General features: G+C 41.5%; 2 protein-coding genes across 4 annotated transcripts in view; both read right to left on the reverse strand.

The window, feature by feature from the left end:
- GAREM1 (GRB2 associated regulator of MAPK1 subtype 1) overlaps positions 1-7,757 on the reverse strand; it is a 106,103-nt gene extending 98,346 nt beyond the window's left edge. The window contains exon 1 of the mRNA XM_051609721.1: positions 7,377-7,757. Within this exon, the coding sequence (XP_051465681.1) occupies positions 7,377-7,497 (121 nt within the window). The 5' untranslated portion in view covers positions 7,498-7,757. The remainder of the gene's footprint in view (positions 1-7,376) is intronic.
- A 7,151-nt stretch (positions 7,758-14,908) lies between these two features.
- LOC127380566 (ras-related protein Rab-10-like) overlaps positions 14,909-27,635 on the reverse strand; it is a 29,541-nt gene continuing 16,814 nt past the window's right edge. For 2 of the 3 annotated variants that reach the window (XM_051609724.1, XM_051609723.1), the window contains 2 exons: positions 25,003-25,104; positions 14,909-15,289 (listed from right to left, as the gene is read on the reverse strand). In XM_051609724.1, coding sequence (XP_051465684.1) covers positions 15,215-15,289; positions 25,003-25,104 — 177 coding nt within the window. In that variant the 3' untranslated portion in view covers positions 14,909-15,214. The remainder of the gene's footprint in view (positions 15,290-25,002; positions 25,105-27,635) is intronic. The other variant, XM_051609725.1, reaches the window with a different exon arrangement.

The following is a 27,635-nucleotide window of genomic DNA, read 5'->3' on the forward strand; positions in this document are numbered from 1 at the left end:
TAAAACTCTTTCCAAAGGGAAGCACTATTAAAAGCAAAAATTTCAGACTTGAAATATTGGCTGACTGGGTTTTATGAAGGCTGGTTTTGAGTCATATGCAATCCACATTATGATGATGATGAATATTTTCCTATAGGGGAGAGACTTAAGCTTCCCTAATCCAACCAACTTGTTACTCCTAATGCCAAAAGGAAATGAAGCAACACCCATGCCCTTCGTTGCTGACAAACCACCACTGGAATGACTGGAACATGCTGTAGCTCTTCCCACAACTTCCATCAAATCCTGAAGCACCAGACCACATTGTCCAATATCCTCCAGCACTTCATCTTGGCACACTCCCTGGAGTGCCTTTGCTGGGCTATTACAGGGAGTGCCAATCCATATAGTAACTGAAGCCAGGAACACCTAGTCCCAGAACAGCACTGACAGACAAAGCATAAAACAACAAAACCCTTCTTTCCTATGCTAGGCTTGTACCATTCCTTACTACCGCCTCTTACAACAGCAGCACGTGATTCATCACACCACGTGTTTTAAGATTAAGGGTTTTACTAACTGTTCAGGACACCTTAATTCCTTTATGTATATCTTGTGCCTCATCTGAAAGCTTTGCGTAGTTTAAATGGAAAAAAACAAACAACAACCAAAACCAAAAATCAAACAAGAAGAAAAAAAAAGGCCAAGGCACTACACTTCCTCTAGGACTTCAAGTCCTATAACTTGAAATCCATGACTGAACTCCAATTAAGGAAAGAATGATGGTTCTTCACCTTCTAATACACAAGGGACGGTATGCCAACCAGATGGAACTAGACAGGATCAAGAAGTGGGCCCATGTGAACTGCATGGGATTCAAAAAGGTCAAGGTCCTGCACTTAGGTTGAGGCAACTGCCAGGATCAATACAGGCTGGGGGAATGAAGGGACTGAGAGCTGCCCTGCAGAGAAGGGCCTGGGGGTACTAGCGGATGAAAAGGTGAACATGAGCTGGCAATGTGTGTTCACAGCCCAGAAAGCCATCCATACCCTGGGCTGAATGAGAGGAAGTATGACCAGCAGGTGAGGGAGGTGATTCTTTCCCTCTGCTCTTGTGAGACCCCACCTGCAGTACTGTGTCCAATCCTGAGGTCCCCAAGAACAACATGTAGTTTTTGGAGCAAGACCAGAGGAGGGTCATGAAGATGATCAGAGGGCTGGAGCACCTCTGCTATGAAATAACACTGAGAGAGCTAGGGTTGTTCAGCCTGGAGATGTTATTGCAGCCTTTCAATACTTGAAGGGACACTATAAGAAAGATAGGAACAAACTTTTTAGCAGGGCCTGTTGCAAAAGCACAAGAGGTAATAGTTTTAAACCCAAAGAGGATAGATTCAGTCTGGGTATCAGGAAGAAATTCTTTACTGTGAGGGTGGTGAGACACCAGCAAAGGTTGCCCAGAGAGATGGTAGATGCCCCATCCCTGTAAACATTCAAGGTCAGGTTGAATGGTGCTCTGGGCAACCTGGCCTAGTTGAAAATGTCTCTGCTTACTGCAGGGGGTTGGACTAGATGACCCTTAAAGGCTCCTTCCAACCCAAACTATTATATGATTCTATACCATAATTACTCAGGAAGAGTTTGTCTAGGTAGATACACAAAAGCTTCAGAAACTGAAAGAAAGAGCTGTAAGTTTCACATCCTGTATGACAGAAAACAATATGAACATTTATTAAGTATGTAGGAAATAAGACCTGTGTCTTAGCAGCCCTACCACACCACCAAGGGTGGTGCAAATGCCATACTGGTTAAAGAACACACAGTACACACTACTGTACTTTAAATCACGGCCAAACATGAAAGCAGCTCAAATAAATAATGGACTTAGGTGTAAAACAAGTATGCTGCTGAACTCTTTATCTGCCTCATTGGAAACCTGTGGTACTCCTGGGGATAGGTGTTGCCAATTTGTTGCCTTCCATCTCCACAAGGGCACTATAATCTTCAAAGACACCATTCGGTAGCTGCAGATTTTAAATGTATTAAAAGCTTTTTCACTAAAATGTTTCTGGAACACATCTCTGCCAGCAGAGGAAAATAGAAAACAAAACAAAATAAGGCCCCAGAAGCAGTCATTAGGGGCAATTGTCTTGATGGAAAAAGCAGACCACAAGGTAAAGGATGAAAGAAGAGGAAGCAAGGAGGAGATGCTTCTGAGATTATACTTTAATGGCAGAACACACAGTATAAACAGTTGGGAGTTTCAAAGCTGCTCAGCGCATAAGGAAAAAAAGAAGTCTAGCCATGTGGATACAGCATATCTTGAGAAATTTTGCCTTCAGAGACACTTCTCTGTCTGCCCAATATATGAAAACCATCACCTACAGTACGCAACAGCCACACCTAGAATGGAAAATCAGATCATGGCCATTGCCCAAAGTCTGAGCATATCTGAAGCTTCTTTCTTGGTCCCCTTGAAAGCTTTGCCCTACCCCCACATGATTCCTGTTAAAGGTTTATTCAGTAGCAAACTACTGAAACACTCCACACTAGCTTCTGGAAAGAGGGAGGTCATTCAAGACAAAGCATGCAGAGCACCATTCAGGCCCTAAAAGAATAAGTCTCTTTGTGGTTTCAAAGCATTGTTCAGCTGCACAGATAACCTGCACTGGTAGAGTGATGCAATGCAAAATTTCCCTTATGTACACAGCCACACTGTTCTACTGAGTATGATGTTCTTTGATAAGCTGAGGGTGCTCAGTTTCCAAGTATTTGGAACTGGAATAAGACCTACAGTAACGCGCTGCAGGGAACAATACTCTCCTGAATGTGACAGTGGTAGATGGCTGTCACCATGGAAAGTATTGGAACAGAAAGAAAAAAAGAAACTGAAATAAAATAAACAAGTAAATAAATTTCTTCATCTCCAGGAGCAATAGCAACATGAACTCACTATTTACCCACTGCTAATATTCACAAAGAGTTCACTCAGGGGTAGGAAAGAAGAAATCACCCTTTAAATTTGTTATTTATTTTATAGATTTTTCCTTTCTTTATAGCCACTAATTGTCATGTCATCTTACAGCAACCACATATTTACAACATGGAGAAAAATTTCCTTTGGAGTCTCAGTGGCTTATAGCAATCCACAGTCTCCCTCCCAAAGAAGTGGTTTCTCCACTATGCACAGCAGCAAATCACTTTTCTGTGAGTTGAGGACAAGTGCCACTATGTTTGCTCCAAAGAGCACCAGTTTCCATAACATCCGTTTCTGAGAGCATGTAGAAATAATCCCTTGTCAAAAAACCCCAAATAAAATCAGAGGACCACATGCCCCCTCAATAACTGAAACTTTAGTCTTTGTACACAAGCTGTGAATTTTTGTGAACTCTTCCAGTTCATACCCAAGCTGTGCGTGAAAGGCTGCTCTTTACTTTTGGTGGCTGGGGGAAGGGGAGTTCCACTAAGAAAAAGAATGACAAACTCTTGAGTCCAAAGGGAGCAGTGAGCTTACAAAAAACAAACAAACAAACAAACCAAACAGAAAAAGCTTAGTCTGAAGCTCAGCTCTGTGCAAGGCACTTCTTTTCCAGATCTTAACCTTGATTGCATTTCTCTTTTACCCTCCAAATTCATCCTTAGGAAAACAATTACCAGAAATGTAAAGCCCTGCGATAATCACACACATCATCATTTCAGCATCAGCAACAAGATACAGCCACAGCTTCACATTTCATCTTTTCCACCAACGGGTCCACAGGCAGCCAACCCAAGCTTAATGCACATCCCTGTTTTCTCGGAGACCAGCGGCGCTCACCTTTTGCCCTGTTCCAACAACCACACTCCGATAAAATCTCTTTCTGCTGCCGGTTCCCAGAGCGAAATATTTTTTCCCACTGCACCCACTCACAAACTTCTGGGTGTCCCTGGGGTGGGAGTCGGCTGTGACAAGGCAGATCAGGGCTGGGGCGGGGGGGACAGGGGGGACCGGAACAGAAAAAACACGAAAAATAGGACAAAGCTCACTCCTCTTGCTCTTCCAGTCTTGCTTCTTTTCAATTGAAACGGCCCACTCAGTGAATTCCACAGCTTGAGATAAAGTCCATTCATTCTCTTTGATACGGTGTTTAGCACTCTTTTAACAGGTTTGTATTTGAGCTATGCCCTAGAAATATTTAAGCCTTTTTTTAAGTAGAAAAACCCATTTGCTTCCTCTCAAGAGTGACAGCTTTTTCCCCCCCACACACTCTACTTGTTCAATTAATATAACAATATTCACTAACAAAATATTAAAACACATGAACAGATTAAAACAATCAAAACTTGGCTTATGACTTAACAGCTTCCAAAAGCACAACCTGGAACACAGTTAAAACACAATCTTGAAATTTCATCTGAAAAAACAGAAGTGGACATATTTAGCACTTCTAGATGGATAAGGTAGGCACTGATACCTAACTACTTCCAAATAAATCTTGATGTAACAACAGACTACTTCCTCTAATTCCTCCTTCTTCTCATGCCATAAAGAAAAGCCCTCCTTTCTTAGCAGAGGGCCAAAATTGGTGTGCATAAATATTTAATAACTTCATCTTGTCAAGAAATCAAACTGAACTACTTAAGGGCATTTTTCCAGGAGCTGCACATTCAAACTCAAAGAATAAAAATGCATTAATCATATCCACTCTCCCTCTTCAAACTGAAAGGGCTGAAGCTGGAGCAACAGTGAAAAACTGGAGATTGTGTGTTTAGCAACTGCTAAACTCCACTAAGGAATGCAAAAACAACACAGTAAAGCTGGCATCTTCTGAAGATAATATATCTCCAGCTTTGCCATCCTCTTCTACATCTGGTCATCCAGAAGAAAAATTCTGGCTTTCACAAAACCTCATTATGACTGAAACAAGTAGCCTAGAAAAAAAACTCCCTACCACAGTCAGAAGCCAACCACGAAATCAAAAGGTGACTGAAGACAGACATCTACAGGTGGTTTCACTTCCAACAGCAAGAATCACGTGCAGCTTCCACTGATGAGGAGAGGAATTCAGCATCTACAGAAGAGGTGAGGCCATTTCTGTGCAACTGAATCCTGATATGCCAATGAGTATCTGCAGGCCGTAGTTGCAGGGGTGTGGAGGAGACAAGAGCTGCATCCTGATAAAACCAGCACAAGTCCCTACTTTGTTAACAGAGGTGCTCTTAAATTTCCTGAGCATTGGATGACACACATCTGAATTGGACTCTATTTTACTCTGTATTGCATCAAGAAACTCTCCAATAGAGCTCCACTTGTCAGTTTTGCCAGGACATGGATGCAATGCAATCATCCCTGGACAGCAGGTGCTCCAGTCATTCCCACAAACATTTTACCTTCCCAGCTTTCCTCCCTTAGGAGGCTACGCACTGATTGATCACTGTTTTCTTTTATTGCAAGATGACCTCCTTAGGAAATAGAGTGTTTTCTTCATACCACCAAGACCACAGTGTTTGTCTTCTTTATAAAATATTGATTTGTCTGCCATCTGTAGTCCCAGAAGGTAAAAGGTATGTCCATACCAGTAGGCAAAAAAGCAGACTTAAGAGCCTCTGCCTTCATGCTGAACCAGCCAGACCCCTACCATCTCCAACCCCAAGCCCTTAGCACAGTGCAATAACCAAGCCCACCTCCCAGCAGGGTTTTGTGGGGGGGATGAACCATGACTCACAGGACACCTACACCAACAGCTGCCTCACGTCTGGCCATCTCAGGGCATGAGCAAAAGAGCTCAGGTCTGTTTACATCCACTTGCCTGTGCATATGCTTTAAGTGCAGCACACAGTACAAAAAAGCCTTTGCAGAAAATCCACATCATCTTCATCTTCCTGAAAATTATAGGACATTCCTATCACCAGGTCTGACATAGGACCAAAAAAACCCAAAACCTCCTTGATTCAAAACCCATTAACTTTCTCTACCCGCAAAGCTCTTTCAGGTCCCTGCCAATGAAGCAAGAGAAGAGGAGCAGGGAGACTGGGAAGTATAACACAGAGAGGGAAATCACTAAGTCATCAATAGACACATCCTGTTAAAGCCTGAACCACTGCCAGAAATCTCAAGTAAATTGACAGCCTTAAGTGCAGTGGCTGGAGGCCATCTTAGCTGTTCCTAGTGACAGAAGGTATTACCATAAGGAACTCCTTAACATAGCAGCTTCGACATTCTCACAGGACAATACACATGAGATGGTATGTAAAACAGCCAGCTGCAGTCAAAAAGGCAAAGAAGCTTTTCTTTAACCTGCTCCTGAGCGCCAGCTCTAAGCAAGCACTACAAGGAATAGGAAAAGTACTGCATAATCAAAGGACAAAGTCAAAAAAGCCCTGGCTTGAATCATCACTGGATTATGGGAACTGCAGTTAAGTAATAAACCAACCCTGGTCTCGACTCGCACTCCGGGGAGTACCAGAAGACGATGCCTGTGCTCATTTTTAACTTTTAAAATCGATACAAAACTTTGTAAGAGAACGGCTGTATTACGTTGTGTAAGCAGATGAAGGCATCAGCTAACAAATTAGAAAGCATGGAAATTTTTCCTGATTTGCGAGTTGCCTTCTGCATTCCCTTAGAGAAGGGAGAGTCGGACAGTTTTCACAGAGCTGCCACTCTATGCACACTGTTATAAAAGCAGCTGCCTGAACCTTTCTATATAAAAAAAAAATCCCCACATTTCCCCAGTTCTCTGTGCCGACACATTACTTTCCAAGACACGTATCTAGGAAAGGTAAAACGCTGCTGTCACAGCTATTGTGTCAGACTCGTTTCTTATTTCCTGGAGTAAACAAAAAGCTGCAGACTTGCAAACTGCATGCAGGTGAGCACCCAAGTGAGCAGTAATAAAAAGTTATCGGGAAGCTGGAAAGGCTTCTTACGCTACTCCTCTTTTTACAGGTTCTTGGCTCTTTCTAGTGAAATGTAACAGCTGGGATCTAACCCGCTTGGGTATTTAATATCCTTTCTTATTTGGCCTTGGTGCAGCACCGCTTCATGACAACGCTGGGTCTCCCGTGCTGAAAATGCCCTTCCAGGCTGTAACTGGAGACCCGCGAGGACCCTCCTCAGGGGCAGGCAGCTGGCAGCAAACAGGCTTCACCCAGCTCTCCGGGCACACGCGGCAGGGGGGCAAGGAGCGGCATAACCCAGATTATGGGGACGCAAAGCAACGCACGGACTCCGCCGCAAGTCGCAGCCTCGCACCTACCCCCGGCAACGGCAGACGCCGGAGGAAGGACCGTACGGAAACTACCCCGGGGAGCCGCGGGAGGGGAGGGGGTGCCTCCGGGGGTCTGGCAGCCCGCCCCGGGAGCTGCTGTCTCCGCCGCCCAGCCCCCGCTCCCCGCCGTGCCCGCAGCCCCACGCACCGCTGTCCAGCCGGGCGATCTGGGGGAGCCGGTAGGTGCTGACGAGCAGGTCCAGGGGGACGGCCACCGCGCTCCACTTCACCTCCTTGAGGCTGCAGCCCAGCGGCGGGCCGGGGTCCATCTTCCCGGCCCGGGGAGGGGAAGGAGGGGAAGGCAGCCTGACAGGCAGCGCCGGCGCGGTGCTCCTACCCGGCGAGGCTGCAGCCAGCGGGGACGGGGAACGGGGGGAGGGAGGGAAGGAGGGAAAGAGGGAGGGAAAGAGGGAGGGAGAGAGAGAGTCCACCTCGCTCAGCGTCGGCCGCCCCGGGACATGCCGGGCTAGGCAGAACGGAAGGCCCGCCGGGCTGCTGGTGCGGTGGCTGCTGCTGGTGCGGCGGTGGCGGCTGCTGCGGCTGCTCCCGCGGCTGCTCCCGCCGCCCCCGGGGAGCGGCTGGGGCCGCCCGCCGCCGCGCCTGGCCCAGGAAGCGCCATCCCAGCACTGACTAATCAACAGGGTGCGAGCAACGCCTGCGCGGCCGCCCCTCCTCCCGCGCCGAAAAGGAAAGTGCCGGGCTGCCCGCCCGCCCGCCCCGCGGGGCGCGCCGCCGCCGCCGCCGCCGCCGCCGCCCAGCCTGTCCCTCTCGCTCCACCCTCCGACCGGCCCGCCGACCTGCAGCCCCGCCGGGGCGGGGAGGCTGCCGGGCGGCTCCGCAGGTGTCCGTGTGTCCCTCCGTCCCTCCACCCCAAGCCCCGGGAACGCGGCGTGACCTGGCCCCGCGGCCGCGTTTAGCTGCAGGTCGGAGGCTCCGGCCGGTTTCCAGGTGCTGCCTCCCTGCAGAACCGGGGAGACACCCGGTCTGCAACGCGCGTTGACACGGTATAGTGGGTTGACATAACCTCTCGCTTCAGTTATCAAAGGCATTTCGAGGAAGTGGGCTACACTGTGTCTTCTCACCGCTGAGTTCAGCAGAGGAAATTTGCCTGTGAAACTCAACCTACATTAAGAAAAATTCCGATTAGGTTGCAACTTTGATTACCGATCTGTTATTTTAGTTTCCACTCGTAAGCCACGGATGAGCATTTAAAGCGTGAAAAGTAGCACGATCAAAAGTAGAAGTTAAGGAAGATCTTCAACTTAATTGCGTCATTGTTACTGAACATGCAAGTGCTCCCTATGTTGCTTATTCAAGGGTCTTCAGGCCACAGGAAAGTTTAAACTCACATACCAGTTCTCCCTTTAAAGGGGCTTATGTGGTGAAGTCTTATATGATCTTCATAGAATCGTAGAATCATTTTGGTTGGAAAAGACCTTTAAGACCATCAAGTTCAAACGTTAACCTAGCACACTGCCAAGTCCACCATGTCCTTCAGCACCACATCTACATCAACACCTTGAGAGGGGATGGCTCCATCACTTCCCTGGGCAGCCTTTTCCAATGCTTGACAACCCTTTTGGTATAGAAACTTTTCCTAATATCCAATCTAAACCTCCCTTGGCACACCTTGAGACCACTTCCTCTTGTTCTATTGCTTGTTATATTGTTTAATGCATTTTTATCTCCAGATTGCTAGAGTGCAGAAAACTCTGGGAATCTAAACCAGTAAAACTAACTCCTGGGTGGCTGCACTGGACTGTGCTTATGCTTATTCTCTTTACTTTTGTGTCAAAACTTATTTCTTTTATCGCAGTAAATTGGGCTACATGTAAGGCTGTATAAAAAAAATGCCTTTCAGTCATTTCTACAACTGCAAACATCCACAGCTAACGTCTCTCTCCAGGCTCCATCTTCCACGGAACCTATCTTTGGGACTGCGGGGAGTGGCAGAGCCCTGGGAAGTGCTGCTGCAGACAGAAGAGCTTTCCTGCTGCTCTCCCTGCCTTCCCGGTGTGCCTGGCGAAGGGCAGCCACTGCTGCCTGCCTCGGTGACCGCTGGTGCCAGCAGCACTGCCAGCACCAGGAGGGCTGAGACAGACACACTCTTGTTCTGCCCTGCTGCAAACAGAGACTGGGACTTCATCCATGCTCTCCAAGATGAAAAACAAAGACCGTGGAATCCGGTTGGCACAGAGGATTACAGAAAACCCAAAGCTGTCTTGCTTGAAATGGAGCTGGGCTGGTTTCAGCCTCCACCTGACGTGGGTCCGTGCTTTAGCTACACAGTCTGGCACTGGGATTTCCCAGCATTACGGAAGAACCTTTGTTCTCTACACTGTAGTCATGTTGCTGTTAGATCCTACCTACCAGAATAATTAGCTTTGAACACATTACACTGGATTTTATTTTTTTCAAAGTAGATTCCCTTTTACAAAGTTCACCAAATGCTTTGAACAACTTAAGTGAACTAAGCTATTGAAGTGCAAAGTAATACAATAGCTAAAAGCATAATTTTTGACATATGGAAAGCAAACCCATGGTTTTAACTCATTCAGGTTTGATGAGATTACTGGGTGCAGTGTGTAAGGCAAAGCAGATCAGGTCAGACTGGGATTCACCTGGACTTGAAGCACTGGTCTGTCAGGAATTGGTTTTAAGCACTATCCTAGGTAGCATTAATTCCAGGATAGATACTATCTCACAGCATATGTTTCTCTCAGACATCATGCACTTGTGCTGCCTGGGAAGAAATGCATCTTTCACATGTAAATAGTTACTGCTAATTTTTCTTTAAAGACATCTTCACTCTTCAGATTGTTTTAGATGTCCTATGGCTTTTAGGTCTGCCTTCATGTAACTGTGTTTGTGTTCTCTCTGAACAGTAGAGACCCAGCCTACTCTTACCTGTCCTATTGGAACAAGATGCATTTTTTAAAAATGTAACTTTCAGATACTATCTAAAGTTAATTCAGTTATTTCCAGGCAAAGAGACATCATAAAGCTTACTAGTATTTAAATGTCCCACTGGAGCATTCAGAGTGAATCTGTTATGTGTACTAACTGTGCTATAGCTCAACCTCCTTGAAATATATTCTAATATTACATACACAGTATTCAAATCACCACCACAGATGAATCTTGGACGATTTCTTGTTTTAACTGCACCTTATGTATAATTAACACTTTAAAGATAATAATTTATCTGATGCCTAGCAATGTTTTAGTCCCACAGTGTAAGCTCTCACCATTGTCTCCCACTGGTGCAAAATGTTAATGAAGCCATCAGACCTTGAGAGGAATCCAGGTGTTCAGATCCACCTCAGGGCCAGGGCCTCAGTGACACAACAGCTTGGGTTTTCTTTGTGTATGTGCCTTTCTGGCAGTGTCCAGAGACAGTCTTAATGTATCAAGAGTAAATTGTCACCATAAAACCAGAAGTAGTTGGGGGACTTGGAATGATTCCTGAAATTATTATTAAATGCATTTGGAACTGACTGACTTTCATGTTGATTTCACAACACATTTATGCAGCAGGCTGTAAAACCTCTAGTATATATTTATTCCATTGCCAATAACATTATTTTTAAAGCATTCCAAATCATCATCAATTTATACCTATGCTAACATTTTAAATGGAGCTGTTCAAAACAAAGTGATTTTACTCTGGTCACATGCTTTATGCTGTAATATGCATACACCAAATACAAGTCTGAGCCCTTATACAGTAAGTTTCATGTTAAACCATTGTAGTCAGGATTTCTTTAAAAACCCCCATTAATTTGCATTCCTTCTTCCTACATGTGATTTGCCTTTATATCAAAGCCCTTATTTTCATCATAAATATTTGTAAATCCAATGGGAAACAACAGGGATGCAACAATCATTTCAGAATCATATCCTAAATACCTTTCTCTGAGGCAAGGGGGAAAGGGGAAAGAGAACAATGCATTTGAAATAACTGATGTCTGTGCATCTCATGTTTTGAAAGGGAATGCTATTCCCGTCTTCCTGGCAAAATTCCATGCAATCTGTGTTCATGCAAGGTATTCTAAAGAGATTTGAGGGTCTGGGGTGAACATTCACCTTTCAGCTTCTCTTTCACTGTAAGAGGTGTTCAGTCAAATCTCTTATTCAACCTTTCTTGACTTTAAAAATTCCATCTGTGAGAACTTGTAGGAAACTATCATCCAGCCAGCTTTGGAGAGAACAAAATGAAGATAATGCTCTCAACTTACATCTTATTTCTAGTTGGTAAAATGCCTCCAAACACAGAGTGTTCCAGTTTGGTGGGAGGTTTTTTGGTCCTTTCTAGTGAGAGTGATGGTTTTTCCCCAGTGGCACACTGCTGTGCATGTACTCCACAATGCAGATGCTTAGAAAAAGGCCATTGTTTCGCTCCAGGAGAGCAACAGATGTGAAGAGGAGAGCAGTCATGCTACCTGGAGTTTCAGGTGAAGCATGCTTAATGAGCTGACAGGGGTGAGGCATCCTGCAAGCACTGCATGGGATCTGAAATATTCAATTAGCTATACAGAGAAGAAATTAAATGTATTAATAAATCTGACCCTATTTTGTCTATTTTCATTGGTAGGAAGTGGAGGAAGAACTAAATGGAGACTTAAAATCAGAGAACTAGTAGCTAAACTTCTGTGAGTTCAGGACAGCTTAAGGTCCATTGGAGATCCACTGTTGAAGGCAAAATTGCAGAATTTCATCTACACAGAGGAAGGAGAGAAAGCAAAATAAAGACTAACTTGGCTGAATCGTAAGATCTTCAATGACCCAAAATAAAGTAGAAAGTAGGCTAAATTACTATATTATTAATAACTGTATAGACTATGCATGGACAAAAGCAGAAACATAAGGTCCTGAAATGTTAAGATAACTGGAATTTAAAGATAGCAAGGATGTTGGAAAGATGCATAGTGGGAAGACCAAGGAAAAACTTGGTCTGCTATTCCATAGACAGGGAAAACTATTTAATCATCACCCATGTACTGATGATACTGAGATGCCAGTACCCATAACACCCTTTTTAACCTCAGTCTTCAATTTAAAGTGACAAATGTGATTTCACTACTACTAGAACCACTGGCAGAAGTCTACGAGTACAGGCTAGAAAAATGAACAAATAGACTGGAAAATACTTCCATAAGTTAAAGATTTTTTGATAGACTGGACCTGATGAAACTCCCTTAGTGTTCAAGCAATATTACAGCTGCTACTGGTCATCTCCAGGAATCAATAGAAAATGAGTGAGGTTCCAGGAAACTCAAAAAGGATTGCATCTCTCTTAGAAGAAAGGGGGAGGAATGAGGTCTACAACCTGGTTAGCTGAATTGCTACTCCAAAAAAACCCCCCAAACATTTCAACAGGTAATCTAACAATTTGTAAACATCTCAAAAGTAAAGATATGACAAGTAACAGCGTTGATGTGTCAGTAACAAGTAATACCAGGTCAATCTAGTCTAGTTCTACCAGATGGTAACAGGCTTTGTGGGTAGGGTAGAAAGAGCAAGGATCATAGGGTTTCATAGAATGTGCTCTGCCCCCCCATAAAAATATGGTTTAGAGAAGAATACAAAATGAGTGCAAAATTATTTGAAAACAATTAGTACTCCCAAGCTGAAAGGATACATTGAATGGGATTTCACTGAGATCTGTCTTGGGTCCAGAACTATTCAGTACTTTCATCAACATCTTTGATGAGTACACAAAGTACACTTATTCACATTTGGAGACCGTATCTACAGGAAGAGGGTCCACCTATGCTGGAGCACAGCATTACAATTCAGAAGGGTCCTGGCAGACTGGAGAAACTGAAATGCCACCAAATAAGGATAAACAGAAGGTTCTACGCATAGAAAGGAACAGTCAACTGCACAAGTATGTATCAGGATAAAGAAATAGTTCTTCAGAAAAGAGAGGTTACAGATCATGAGCTCAACAGTCAGCAGCATCAGGCTATCTTGCCTTATGCTGATGCTGGAATGCATACAAAGGAGTATGGTAAATAATGACAAAATCATTTTAATCTACCAAGACATTATTAATTAAACTGAAATAGTCTGCTTGGTTTTCAGGTCTACACCGCAAGACAGTTGAAAACCAACTTAAAAATACTGAAAGGAGAGAGACAAAAAAGGCAAAGGATTCAGAAAACTCAAACTGCAAGGAAAGGAAGAAGGGATAGGAGTTATCTGGCCCAAAGCAATGAGAGAGGGCAGGCAGAGGCATTCACCTGCATCAAGAGGAAAGGAGAACCTGCTTTCCAAGCATAGCACTTAGGTTAGGTATTGGGAAACTTCCTGCTTGCCAAACCAGTTAAGTAAGGTCTGTGCACATCACTGCAGATCTCTGAACATCTTCCTGCAGTACAGCAGGGACAGCTGATCTGAGGCTGAGATAGAGAGAGAGGCACAAGACAGCTTCTCAAAATCCCTTCCAGCACTATTTCTTCCTTTGCTATGGTTGTAACTAGGGCAGGGTTTATCCTTTGTTCCTTGTTCACAGATTTTGCTCTAACTGCTAGCTTAAGTGACTGGCCATAATGAGTAGTCTCAGGAGCAGCCATAAATATGTAGCCCTTCCCATCCACACCTTTTCTGCAAGCAGACTCAATCATCCAGTGGCACAGTCACCTGTCAGCATGCTCAGGCTTACTAGGTCCCATGCACTTCAAAAAGCATTTTCCAGTTGAGCTCACTGCCTCAATACCAAATTTAATAATAATTTGATATTATGACAGTCTGCAAACAGCCCTCAAAGAAGTAACAGGCATATTTCAGGAGGGTAGTGACATCCCAGAACAATGAGACAATGGAGTTAGTTATTCTGGATGTGCTGGGATAGCTCACAACACAATTTTGCACAGTAGTATTGTTCATTCACAAATGTGATAAAACAATTACATTTAATAATCAGAAAGAATGACATCTCCTAGGCAAAAAAAAAAAAAAAAAAAAGATAATCACAGCATTTCTTCAGATTTCCCAACTTGTGTTTGCTTTGTGTATGTCCTGCAGGTCTGATTTGTGTTCTCTTTGCTTTTAATTAAAGCAAGAGAAACTGGCATCTCATTTAAATTTAAATAAAATCTGATATCCTCCACTGAAATTAAATATATTACATTCCAGCATAAAACAGATCCAAATGAGCAGAATCAGATACCTAATGCATTTGTACTTTAAGAAGATAACTCACAGTATCAAGCAAGTACTGCACACACTTTTCATACTGTGTTCATTTACAATAAAAGGAACACTCGAAAATGCAGGTATGCTGCTAATGCCTGTGTGAAGTGTTTCATAGAATTACAGAAGTCTGGATTAGCACGAGAATTATTACTGGATGCATTCCATTGTTCCATGTTTTCTGCCTTGTAAGGAAGGTTCAGCAACATACTGATTTTGTATAGGGCTTATTCTTTTCTCTCAGCCCTTACCTTCACAGACTCCCTGTTCAAGGATATTGAAATAACACCTATGTTTCTGAAAAAGAAGGAAGCCAAAAAATCCCAGAAAATAACCTTAGGGGACTGCAGTACTTATCAGCTACTTAAAGTGGTGTTATCTGGGGAACAGCACAAGTGATTTCATGTATCAGAAGGTTGCCCATGTGATTATGTCAATGTTCATTACATTACAAATCTGGTATAAATAACACAGAAAAAAAAATCAAGGTAAATGTTTTTAATAGGAGAAAATTACTACACTTAGATTTCATTTCTGCAAACACTTATCTAAATGCAGTCCTCCTGAGATGCACCTAATAACTCCAAAGTCAGATAATTGTTTTAACTTCACAATAAAAATATGAAAATATAATATAAACATATAAAAACATTTGGCAACAAAGTTTGTGCAATAGAAAGGATACGTAAATACTGTGTTTTGGTATCACAGGCTCACTTTTAAGGTTTTTTTTGTTCCTTTGCAATAGTTAATATTTTCTGAAGAGAAGATGGAATAAGAAACAGTATTTCAGAATGCACAGCAGGTTCTCTTCTTATTTTCATTTAGAGCCACAACATCTAAGTCATACAATACACAGGATTTCTGTAAAACAAGCAAAAGCAAACAATTAAGATAACTAGAACATAACAGTTGAAAACATTTAATTTTTATAGATTTTAATATGTTACAGATTTGGTGAGGTCACTGAATATATTTTTTTCTTTGAATATTTAATTAAAATATTGCAGTTTTCTAAAAAAATTAGACAGACAATGATGCCCATGCAAGTCACAGCTTTGTATATTTACATTCTTCAACTGCCTCAGATATCTCTCATCACTCCGAAGGTGACAGATGACAGAAGCTGGAAGGCAGGGAAGCTGGAGGGGAAGGGACACAATCCAGAGGGACCCTGACAGGCTGGAGGGGTAGGCCCATGCCAATGTTTTGAAGTTCAATACGGCCAAGGGCAAGGTCCTGCACCTGGGTTGTGGCAATCCCAAGCACAGTTACAGGCTGGGGGGAGAATGGATTGAGAACAGCCCTGAGGAGAATGACTTGGGGGTGCTGATTGATGAGAAGCTCATAATGAGCCAGCAATGTGCGCTTGCAGCCCAGAAAGCCAACCGTGTCCTGGGCTGCACCAAAAGAAGCATGGCCACACGGTCAAGGGAGGTGATTCTCCCCCACTACTCTGCTCTCATGAGACCCCACCTGGAATACTGAGTCCAGTTCTGGAGTCCCTAACACAAGAAGGACATGGAGGTGTTGCAGCAAGTCCAGAGGAGGGCCACGAGGATGATCAGAGGGCAGGAGCATCTCTCCTATGAGGACAGGCTGCAAGAGTTGGGGTTGTTCAGCCTGGAGAAGGCTCTGGGGAGACCTTATAGCAGCCTTCCAGTACCTAAGGGGGCTACAGAAAAGCTGGGGAGGGACTGTTTACAAGGGCTTGTAGTGATAGGAAGAGGGGGGATGGCTTTAAACTGAAACAGAGGATATTTAGACTAGATATTAGGAAGAAATTGTTTAGTGTGAGGGTAGTGAGACACTGAACAGGTTGATCAGGGAAGTTGTGGATGCCCCTTCCCTGGAAGCGTCCAAGACCAGGTTGGATGGGACTTTGAGCAACATGTTCTAATGGGAGGTGTCCCTGCCCATGGCAGGAGGGTTGGAACTAGATGATCCTTAAGGTCCCTTCCAACCCAAACTATTATATGTTTCTATGAAAGCGTCTTTTGAAGAGACACTACAAACCATGTGAACTGATCCTGTAAATCTTTACTCACATTAATTTCTCTAGATGTGCAGGTTCTTCTGTTGACTATATAATTTTTACTAATTTACAGTTAAGTACATTAATCTTCAAAGTATTCAGCATAGGGTGCAAAAATCCAATTGAAAAGCATAGGGCAATATAGCTATTCATTAAAAAAAGGCACAGGCTATTAATTGTGGTAAAGAACATCAACTTGTTTTGTAAAATTCACTGAAATTCTTCATTTTCTTGCCTCTCTTGAATAACTAGGAATACCCCCAAATAGAAGCAACAAGTCTTTATCAAGGTAAACGATCAAAGTATAACTCTGCCCTTGTACAACATTTATGTACTGATTGCAAAAGCAAATTAAAAAAAAAAATAATCAGCAAACCCAGGACTCTTCCTTTCAGCAATAAAGTCAACTAGATAATTAGTGCTGACCAGAGAAACAATCAAACCCAGTTATGCAATACAATACTGAGTAAATGATGCAATCTTGTACTCTAAAACTATGAACAGTGAACCTTGAACTCAGGCACAAAGATGTAGAGAATATTGTGACATGCCTAGGAAGAAAAAATATGCCTAACTTCTCTACTTGCCATTGTCCTGCCTTCATTCTTGGCAGGTTTACCAAGTATGAAATGATTCACAGAGAAGTAAGTGCAACCAATGGATTCACCACATTCCTCTCTCAACACAAACCCAACAGCCATAAACAACCATTTCTGATAATAAAGAGAAGCTTCCAGAGAGGACAGCTGTCTAATCTGGAATTAATGACATTCAAAGCACAAGGTAAAAAAAAAAAAGGGAGAGAGGACAAAAGGCATAATGTAGTATAATGCTAATCATGATTCAGAATTGAGAACTTACACATACATTGTGATAGCGTAGTTGAACACTGACTACATCCAGAAAGAATTACTCAGCTGAATCAAAATGAGGGGAAAACAAAAGGTCCCCCCATGTGACAATAAACCTTATGCCTCTCTGTTTGAGAAAATTTAAAGCTACCTAAAATTCTGGAGCTGATGCAGGAAATTTGTTTCCTTTTTCCTTCTGTAGCCACAGCTCCAGCTCTCCCAGGATACTGGCTGCCCTGTGCCAGGGCCATCCCTACAAAGAGAGTGGCTGAGCCCATTCCTCCCTGAGGCTGCAGGGTCACAGAGAGGCTTGTATGGTGCACACTGCTCAGGGAGAAGATGACATGTTTGGGAAGGGTTCAGAACTAATGGATAGAGGCAGAAACAGAGGGCAGGAAAGGTATCGTAGTGTCTAAACCTCAGGATGGATGTCATCAATAAAATTATTGGCAATTACTGTTCTGACTCTAGGGTACTAGAAGACTGTGACTTAATGAATTTAGGGGGAAAAAAGAAAAGCTTTGGAAGATAATGGTACAATAAGAAATTTAAATTTACTCTATTGAGACCAAAAAATAACACTGAACATTGATTATTGTGAACATAAAGTTTCACTCCTGCTTTTTCTTCAGAAGAAAAAATTCAGTTTAAGTAGTAAAGAGTTCTACAAAAATCCCTGTTTGAACAACTTCAGAATTCAAGTGTTATTGGTTATATCTAATTTCAAGCTTTCAGTTAGAGAGGAGAAACTTGCATGTTCCTTAAACACTGAAGATGCTTATTTACAATTACTTTAATACTTAATAGCACTTTTGGGTAGCAAGTAACCTGTTCATGTGTAAGTGCAGCAAGGCTCCTTAGTTCTGTAAGTGATGAAAAATGGTGAAACCTATTTGACAATGAAATGGTTAACTGAATCTGTAAAATCATTATCTGATCATAGTTCATCAACAAATTAGCCAGGACACAAATATAAGAACCACTGCTCCACAAATAAAGACGAGGTAATAGCTGGTTTTAAAAGCCATTTAAAAGTCATGGACTTTAAAGAATCACTTCAGTCTGATAAAACTAGTTCATACAGGATCTTCATCAAGCAAATAAGGGCCTGGGATTCATTTAGGCAAATGTGCTATACACACATTTAAAAGGTGCACATTCATAGCCTCAAGTACTGTGTAAAGTATTGAAGCAAGGATCAAGAAATGCCACGTAGTGCTCAGCTTCAGCAGAGCCCTGGAAGAGGCGGGGAGGCGCGGCACCCTCCTCTCCCGAAATTACAGCAGGGAGGTATGCAAATCTCTCCCACCTGTGGAGAACAAGGCGAGCAGCATTCCTTCTTCAGGGCTCCCTGAACACTAACACATCCAGCTCACATTTCAGCTCAGCCTGTTGGAACTCACTCCTCGACAAGCCAGCCAATAAAGAGCAGAAAACTGTGGAAAAGCGAGAAGAGCCAAAATGGAACTGAGAAGCTCGTTTCCACTTCAGCATCTTGGGCAAAGCGGGGTTTTGAAAATACCGCCACAGACACAGATGCTGCTCAACCATGCAATGATTTCAGTATGATGTTGAAACTTCCTGCTATCCAATACTAGTTTTTCCTGTTAACTAGCACAGCAGACACATCTCACCTAACAGGCAAGTATCTGTTTAAGCTGGTTTATAGGCCGGCCGTCTTTCCTCTCCAGCTCCAAGCAGTTTGTAACACTGGCGTGCAATAGATACCTAACTTGTAGACACAGGAACTGTGAGGAGATGGCTGAGATCCCAATGGTTATTTGCTTTTTTTTCTTTTTAAACCAGGGAAAGAAAACTAAGCTGGTACACAAGGGGAAATACAATTAAAAAATAAAATAACCTCTTTGAATGGCTTCTAATGGGGTACATTTATAAAACTGAGTTAAGATCAGCTGCCCTTTCCTTGCTTGAAAACTGCTCAGATTAGCAGTGCCATACCAAGTTGGATTAATCTACTCTGGCACAACTTCTTGAAATTTTGATATTGTTTTAGATATTTTGGAGGTGGGGTTCATTATGGATTTGGAAAAATACTCTACATGTATTTCAATGCCCCCATCAAAGGCAGACCTGGAGTGCCCGTGGGAAAGCTATGGACTTTAGAAAAGCAAGCAAAAGGGACTGTATCTGAAGCTCCTATTATTTATAGCTTCTTGAAATTCCAGTGATTTTTATTTTCTCTAATGACAAAATTATCATAGTTATTGAACACAATAATTTTGTATATATTTAACAAAGATTGGCAAAGCATGGCAGAGAATCATTTGCAACCAAATTCATGTGACTTCCAAACCTGAACTACCAGTAGAGAGAGCTGTGTTATTAAGATCAGCTCTGCCATATTCTTGACCTGTGTTTTCCCTGTATTCTGTAATTCTAGGGTTGAAATTACTTGTTCAAAATGCAAGACGGTCCTCTTGAAATAGAATAAGCAGGACAGGGCCCAAGCAGCATCAAGCAAGAGGTAGAGATACATTAGCATCAAAAATGATCATTGAGAGGGCAGGGGGAGATGCAGAAGAGCAGGAATTGCTACAAGTTCAGGCACAGCAGGACCTAGATGCTGTAGAATGCCTGCCTCAAGAAATGGGGATGAAGTCCTTGCTCCCAAATCCTGCTATACCACAATGTCTAAAACACATCTAACCCAAGGACAAAGCGTGGGTCTCTACCTCCCTCTTCTGTTAATACCACGGAGACTGTAACAATGTTGTTCTGCTGTTATTTCACAAACTTGAGGAGACAGCTATGCTGTTACTCTAAGGTTCCTCAACCCTACAGATCATCTGTGTAAGGTTTAATATAGCTCCACCTCAAAAACCCAATTTCAGAGAGCAATCAGGCTTCAAAGTCAAGATCTTGCAGAAGCAGCAAATGCCAGGAGTGTGTAACATTCCTTTGGTCTCCTGAAGAAGTTTAATGTATTAAGCTTTATCATATGAAACCATATGGGCTGATACAGAGTCCTCTATAATCAGTGGAGAGAGAAAGGCATCTCCAGAACACAGTTTTATCCTAAAGATTCATCTCTTTCCACTGAACAGAGTCCAGACAAACATATCGGAGCAGTCATGGGAATTTTAGCTGGCTGATGTTGCAGACTAAGATGAATCTTATCCCCTATAACCAAACTTAATTATAAAGTTTTGATTTTTGCGACCTAATTATATGCTACTGTTTCCAGAAGAATATCTGGTTCATTCCATGTCCAGAACAGACCTTTATTTATTTTTCTTGGTTTGTTGTTTTTTGGTTTGGTTTGGTTTTCCCCCCAATTAAACAAGATAGTGTAGCAAAATTATACCCTACATTGCATCAGCACAGCGTTGGTGTCATCATTTATCCTCTTTGCTTTAATCTCTGTACCTTGGTTCTCATGTGTGCAATGCTGAGTACACTACCTAACGTTACTAAGATAGGTTATGAAGATAAAAATCTAAAATAGATCTATACCACAGCATTATAAGCATTATGAAAAACCTCAAGAAGAAATTAATATTCTGTGGTCAGTACAAGATAAATAAAGGACAAATAAAGCCTGGGGCTCCATTCATGACTGTGAATAATAAAGATACACTGAATGTGCACTGCTGGAGACATAGGTATGTTTTGGACAAACTAAAAATTTCATGAACCCTGGCAATAATGAAATCTGATTTCCTATGGATTTCAGTCTTGCAGTGAATTAAATTTGATACCCATGATGCAAGATCCAGCTGGAGTGGCTGGTTGAAGCATATTTCAGTCTCTGTGTAGTCATTTCTGTCTAATACTGTATGAACTAATGCTGGAGGCTTCCCTTCTGCAAAAGACTCTGCTTCTCCTCCACCCATCACCTTATTTTCAAGGAACTCCTTGGGATCTTAATTATCTTTTAGTTTGGCCTGTTAAATTTGTTTAAAATCAGCTAGCAAGTTCCAAAGGTACTTCAGGACCAAAGGAATGGCACACACAATATAGTCTCAAAAATTTTGCTGCCATAGGAAAGTAAAGAGATGAAGGAAGGACAAAATTGGGGCCTGCTACTTCTGACTGTTCATCTTAAATGAGATCCAGCTGCTAAACATGAAACGTTACTCTCAACAACACAGGGAAAGTTCTTAAATGGAATTTTACTTCCTGTGCTCAGCAGACACATGTTTATTTAATATTATTTTAAAAGAATTTTAGTAGTCAAATGCTCTTTGGAGGCAGGTAGAACATAAATTTTGGTTAGTTTTATAGCAGTCTTCAGAAAAAGGCAAAAACTTCTTTTCTTCTTCTTTTTGTTCAATACATTTTTCCTCCTTCTGCTCCTAGTTTAGGAAAATGCCAACCACCACACCCACAAAGAAAGAAATACAAAGCCTTGTAGTATTTTTTTAAAAAGCTGGTCAAGAAGAGTTCTGCTTGTCAGCCATGAAAGCAAACAACACCAAATTGCAAATACTGCTTTGTGGGTGGTATTTTTTTTTGGTTTTGATTGTTTTTTGAGGACTGAATCACAAGGACAAGTAGCTGACTGGCAACCAGAAGCATTTTTATGCAACAGCTGCCATCTATTAATGAACACGTTTAGGCATATCTGAGACTTGTAAGAATTGTGAACAAATAAAATACTGTTGATATTTGTCGATGTGTCTAAGCAAACCTCTGGAATAAGCTCTGTCATTAACATTGATTTCCACTATGGCCTTTTGAATACAATCTAATCAGCTAATATTAACTGATTGGTTTGAAAATCATGAGTTCTCAAAAATATGGCATGACTCCTTAGCTGTTACCAATGTAAGCTGTCAAATAAGATCTGATTGTTTTAATGAGACTACCCATGTAAAGTAGAGCTGTAGAATTAAGAACCAGCATAGAACAGCAGAGATGATAAATATGTGAAAGATTAAGCAGCACTTTAGTTATTTGAATCACTGGGATACAGAAGTCTTCGCCCTCCCTTAAGACCACTGCAAGTAAAACCACAGAAGAATCACATAATGGATTGGAATGGACCTTAAAGATCATCTAGTTCCAACCCCCCTGCCATGGGCAAAGACACCAGAAGAGACAGAAAAATGAAGTACAAATGACAACACAAACTCACTTTTTGTGTGTGTGCCTGCCACAGTTTAACGTGTTTTTTTTCCCCAATCCTCTGCTGAACGTTTAGAACACGTTCTAAATGTCAAAAGCAGCAAGAACCTCATTAGTTCTTTATAAGCTCTGTAACTCTGGACATTGATCTTCCCTATCTACAGGAGTGTTTTCTGTAGATTTAGTTAATAAAGAAAGCAGATGGTAAACAAGAGTGTATATAAAAAACCTAGATTTCCACAGATAAATACAGCCTACTGCAATGTATCTGTAAATGGTCTGCTGCCTGCCAGCCTGCCTTGCCTATCTATCTATCTATCTATCTATCTATCTATCTATCTATCTATCTATCTATCTATCTATCTATCATCTATCCACCCACCCATCTATCTCCTCATCTATCCACCTATTCACCTCCCTATCCATCTACTGAATGACCTCCACATACTTCCCAAAAGCATGGCCACAATAGACTTTTTTGGGAATTCCTTAAAACCAGTTTCCTCTGTGGGACTGGTAAAGCAATGATGTGCTTCTGCTGAAGCACCTCATCAGTCTGGGACAGGTGGTCCTACTGCAGCCAAAAGCAAGGCCTGATATTCGGCTACCTCAGACATGGGTGTCTTGGGACAAAACACCATGCAAAGCTGTATCTCCTTTTTACAATCAGCAAATACATATTTTACCACTACAGAATGAATCTATGACTGAAGTGATCTCAGACTAGCATCTATCATGTCATTTTTCATGGCTACTAGTCACACTTCCTACTGCATTTTCCCTTCTCCAAAATTTCAGCAGTCAGTAAGTTAAAATTCAATTCAGGTTTCACAGTTTTGTGAACAAGCAAATTATTTTGTCGAACCTGAAAATGTTGAACTGATCAAACTGTATGCTGGATTTTTTTTTTTTACTGTGAACTCTCCCATCACGCCATAGACAAAACCCACTGGGCTAAAGGAGCACTTGTTTAAATCAACAAATATTTAAATTGTTCAAATCAACAGCAAATTATACACCAAAGTAATGGTACCTGATGCCCCATCAGGGATTGCAAATGTTTCTAAATAAGGTGAAATGTTACTACAGACAAACTTAACAAATTCTTATGGACATGATTTCCAAAGACACGTACACACACACAGAATGTACAACTGTATTCTCAAGCAGCTCTAATTAAAGTATAACATTTTCAACAAGGTTTGAATTAGTTTGCATGTCCACACTACAAAACCCACTAATTTTCATGATGATCAGTAGCAATACTGAAGTTCTACTTAAAGTAAAATAAGTGCAGGCAATCTTAGAGAGAGAAATACTCAAACATAATTCCTGCACGCTGCAGAGAATTCTCTCAGACCTGACCCAAACGCACCGTGCATAAATGCTCGCTTCGCGTGTATTTGTCTTTGCAGCAGTTATGATCATAGCTATTGTTTTTGTATTTTTCATGCTTCATACTAAAAAATACAATCTCTATTTACAGTACGCAATGTCTTCATTTACAAGAAAATCAGAATTATTTTATTTGAGAGTTTTTGCCAGCTGTTGAAGGACCTGCCATTATCCTCCTGTTCTAATTTACATGTGATTGTTGAGTTGCTGAGCTTTATTTTCATGCTAAAGGAATTCAAAGCTTGTTTTTTTCTCCCCCAAAATAACCAACTACAGCTTATGTTATTGTAATATGTGACAGGACCTTGATTTAGAAGCAGTCCAACCCTGAGATATTATTCTGACCATTGCCTATGGCTACTTAATCAAAACACTGCAACTTGTGACTTTGTCAGTAATTTTGCTCATTTATCTTTATTATGACTTCAAGAGTATTTGGAATGGAAGGCTAGTTTTGTATAACTAATATTGGTGATGAATGGCAATGATAATTCATTGCATGGAGAACATCCATTACTGTCTAAAATAATACTCTACTGTCTATAAATAAATTGCGATGCAAAACATTTTCAGAACTAATTAACAATAATTCAATCCTACAAAAATACTGCAACCCTGAGGAGTAAGAATGTTCAAGCCAAAACAGTCAAGGTAGTTAGAGATGCTGCCTCTGACAGCTACAATATTGATTCTACCACTAATTAACTCAAATCTTCAGGTCCTAATAACTTCAAAAGCACAAAATCATCCAAACAAGCAGCTATGAACTTTGGATAAAACACTTGATTGTTGAACATAAAAGGTCTGCTCATTCCACCAGCATGCAGCATCTTCACAGTGTGCATTTTCTACAGAAACCTAGAGGGAAAAGGAATCTTCTTGGCACGGAACTACTAGAGCTGTTAAACTCCCCCTTGAAGAAGAGTGTGGGAAGGAAAGCCTCAAATGTTTTCCGAAATTTTCACCTTCTCTCTGAACTGTATTCTACCTGCTCCCCTCTTGTGTTGTTCTCTTCTCCCACAGTTATTCTCCCCCACGTTCCTCCTCTGTATGTCTACAGCTACAGGATCCCCCTCAAAATACTAACCCCATAATCCAGAAACAGTACTGGCTGTGCTTTGCTTAACCTCTTTGTATTTACAAGCTTGTTTACCCAATCTGTCAAGAGAAATCTTCCATTTTTCTTTCTACTCAGAGAAGGAGCCTACCTTTTCCAGTATTTCCTTAGTCAAGACTGAGAATGCATTTTCAATGTTCACATTATCTTTAGCACTGGTTTCAAAAAAGGGTATTCCATGTTCCCAAGCAAGCTGAAAAACAAATGCAGGCAATGGGATGAACAGTTTTCAGGAAAAAAAACACTTCCTAGTTCTAATAGCAAGAGACATGGAGGTGTTCTGACAGCTTCTACCATGCTACATAAACACTGATTAAGTAAATGTCAGCTCACTGATGTACTCTATATTCATCCTCAGTTTATAAATTTCAGGTAATTCTTAAACATTCTTCTTAAGTTTCTGCATTTTCAAACAGCTTTTTAAACCTCTCGCTACTTGTAAATAAGAAGAATAAACTCTAGTGGTTCTATTTTCACTGTTTTGATTTATTTGGAAAATGAACTGTCTCCTAAGCAATTATTTAAGAGGAAACTAATGGACTGCCTGCAGAAAAGTACAGACAAAAATGTGAAAAAACTGCAGAAAAAAAGGCATGACTAAATACAAAAAAGAGATGTTCCTTTTCACCAGAGAGAGGCATAGAGATAATCGGCAAGCAAAGAACAGCTAACGTATGTGAAAACATATTATGATAATAGGAGAAGAGAGAAAATACTTAGAAGAAAAGGGCAGCATAGACTTCACATCGGTTAATTTTATTTAATTCACTCATATTCCTTAATCTCCAGTGTATTTCCATTATAGACAGCTTAGGGATATGTTGGCATGAGGAAAAAAACCAACAACAACCCAACAAAATTCATAGCTTTTTAAGGCCCTATTTTTTTTTTTTTTCTAACTTACACAGTTAAATACACGGAGAAAAATAGTTGTATTGTTGTCTCCCAAGAGAGGGGGGTCAAGGTGGGAACAGTATCTGTCAGATAAACATAGTGGGAGAGTCTATTTATTCCCTTTGCAATGGATCCCTCTCAGTATACATCTTGAGAAAACAAATCCAGGAAACGAAAATACCTTATTCTTTATAAGGTATAGAAAATCCAGTAATTACAGACCACTTAATGATTTATTTGGAAGGCTCCCCTTCCAAAAAGTCTAATGTTGATGGTTATGTTTGCTTTCAATGACCTCTAAAACTAACAAATCAGTGCTTTACAAAAATTCCATAATCAGGCTTGAAGGTATAAGAATTGGGCATAAAAGTTTTTGTCAAAATATAGTAAAGACTAAAAGCAGGAAAAAGGAAAAGCAAAATGTTTCTTTTTCCAAAAAGGCTCTAAAAAATGTAATTTTGAAAAAAAAGATGAGATCTGGACTGTTTCTTAAGGGATTCTTCATAAGGGATTCTAATACTCCAGCATCTACTGTGAACTGGTTTTGGTACTGCAGTAAGTTGTCACAGAAAGTTAAAATCATTTCACTATTGGCAAATGTCAGTGCAAAACAATGATGCATAAAGGTTCATAAACAAAAATAAAGGCAATAAAGAAACACTGGGCTAATAAAGTGGAGAAGACTGGTTCACTGCTTATAAAGTACACAGAATCTACCATTAAATATTCTTTTTCTTTCCTGTGTCATGTAACAGATTCTGAGATGCAACCTATATACAAACTCTGATGAACACAAACCATTGTAATAATGGAAACACAGAAATAATTTGGAAAGGTAACCCCATTTGAAATGGAACTACTGCCCATATATGTGACTAGCCATAGCTTTGCCTACCTGAGCCTAGAAATACACCAATGATGAAGATTCCCTGACTTCTATGGGACCCTCTTCCATGGCTACATTACCCTTCAGGTGCAACTAGTTCTCCTTATCTCCAACCTGAACCTCACAAACCAGGGCTTCTGTCCTTCCTCCACCCACACTTCAATTGCTGTAGACCAGTATCTATCCTCAGCGTCCTCTTTACACAGCTCTCTCAGTTCTCCTCAGGGATTACTGGTACTAGACCCCAATAATCTTTGCAGCTGGACCATCTCCAGTTTATCCATATCCTTCTTGAAATGGGGAAGGCAAAGCTGAACACAATACTCCTGTGTGGCCTTGCCACCACTAGGTAGGCAGGATAATAATCTCTTCAGATCTACCATGCATTATCCTTCTAATGTAGCCCAGCATGCCTTTAAGCAATGAGAGAACACCGCTGACTTACATTCAAGCTGGTGTTCACTGTAACCCACCTGTCCTTTGCAGTAGAGCCATGACTCATGCCTGGGATTCTTTCATCCCAGGTGTAAATCTTTGCACCTCTTACTGAATTTCATGATGTTTCTGTTGGCCCAATTATCAAATTTATTAAGGTCCCACAGAATTGGTGTTCATCTATTTGGTATGCCAGATACATCCCTTAACCTCATATCACAAGCAAATCTCCAGTGATCATCAGCCAGGTCACTGATGAAGATGTTGAACAACGTGAGTCCCACTACACACCCCTGCCAACCAGACACACAGTCTTTGGTTGCTACCCTGTGCCTCTGATAGTCCAGCCATGTTTCAGTCCACCTAATGCTCTGCTTGTCCAGCCCACATTTCCTAGCTCCCAAGTGAGGATACCATGGGAGAGTGTGACAAAACCCTTATTAAATTCAAGATATATCACAAGCACCACTACTCCCTTGTCCACAGTCACTTCCCAGCATCATAAAAGG

The sequence above is a fragment of the Apus apus genome, chromosome 2, assembly GCF_020740795.1.
Source record: "Apus apus isolate bApuApu2 chromosome 2, bApuApu2.pri.cur, whole genome shotgun sequence".
In the NCBI taxonomy this organism is placed as follows: Eukaryota; Metazoa; Chordata; class Aves; order Apodiformes; family Apodidae; genus Apus; species Apus apus.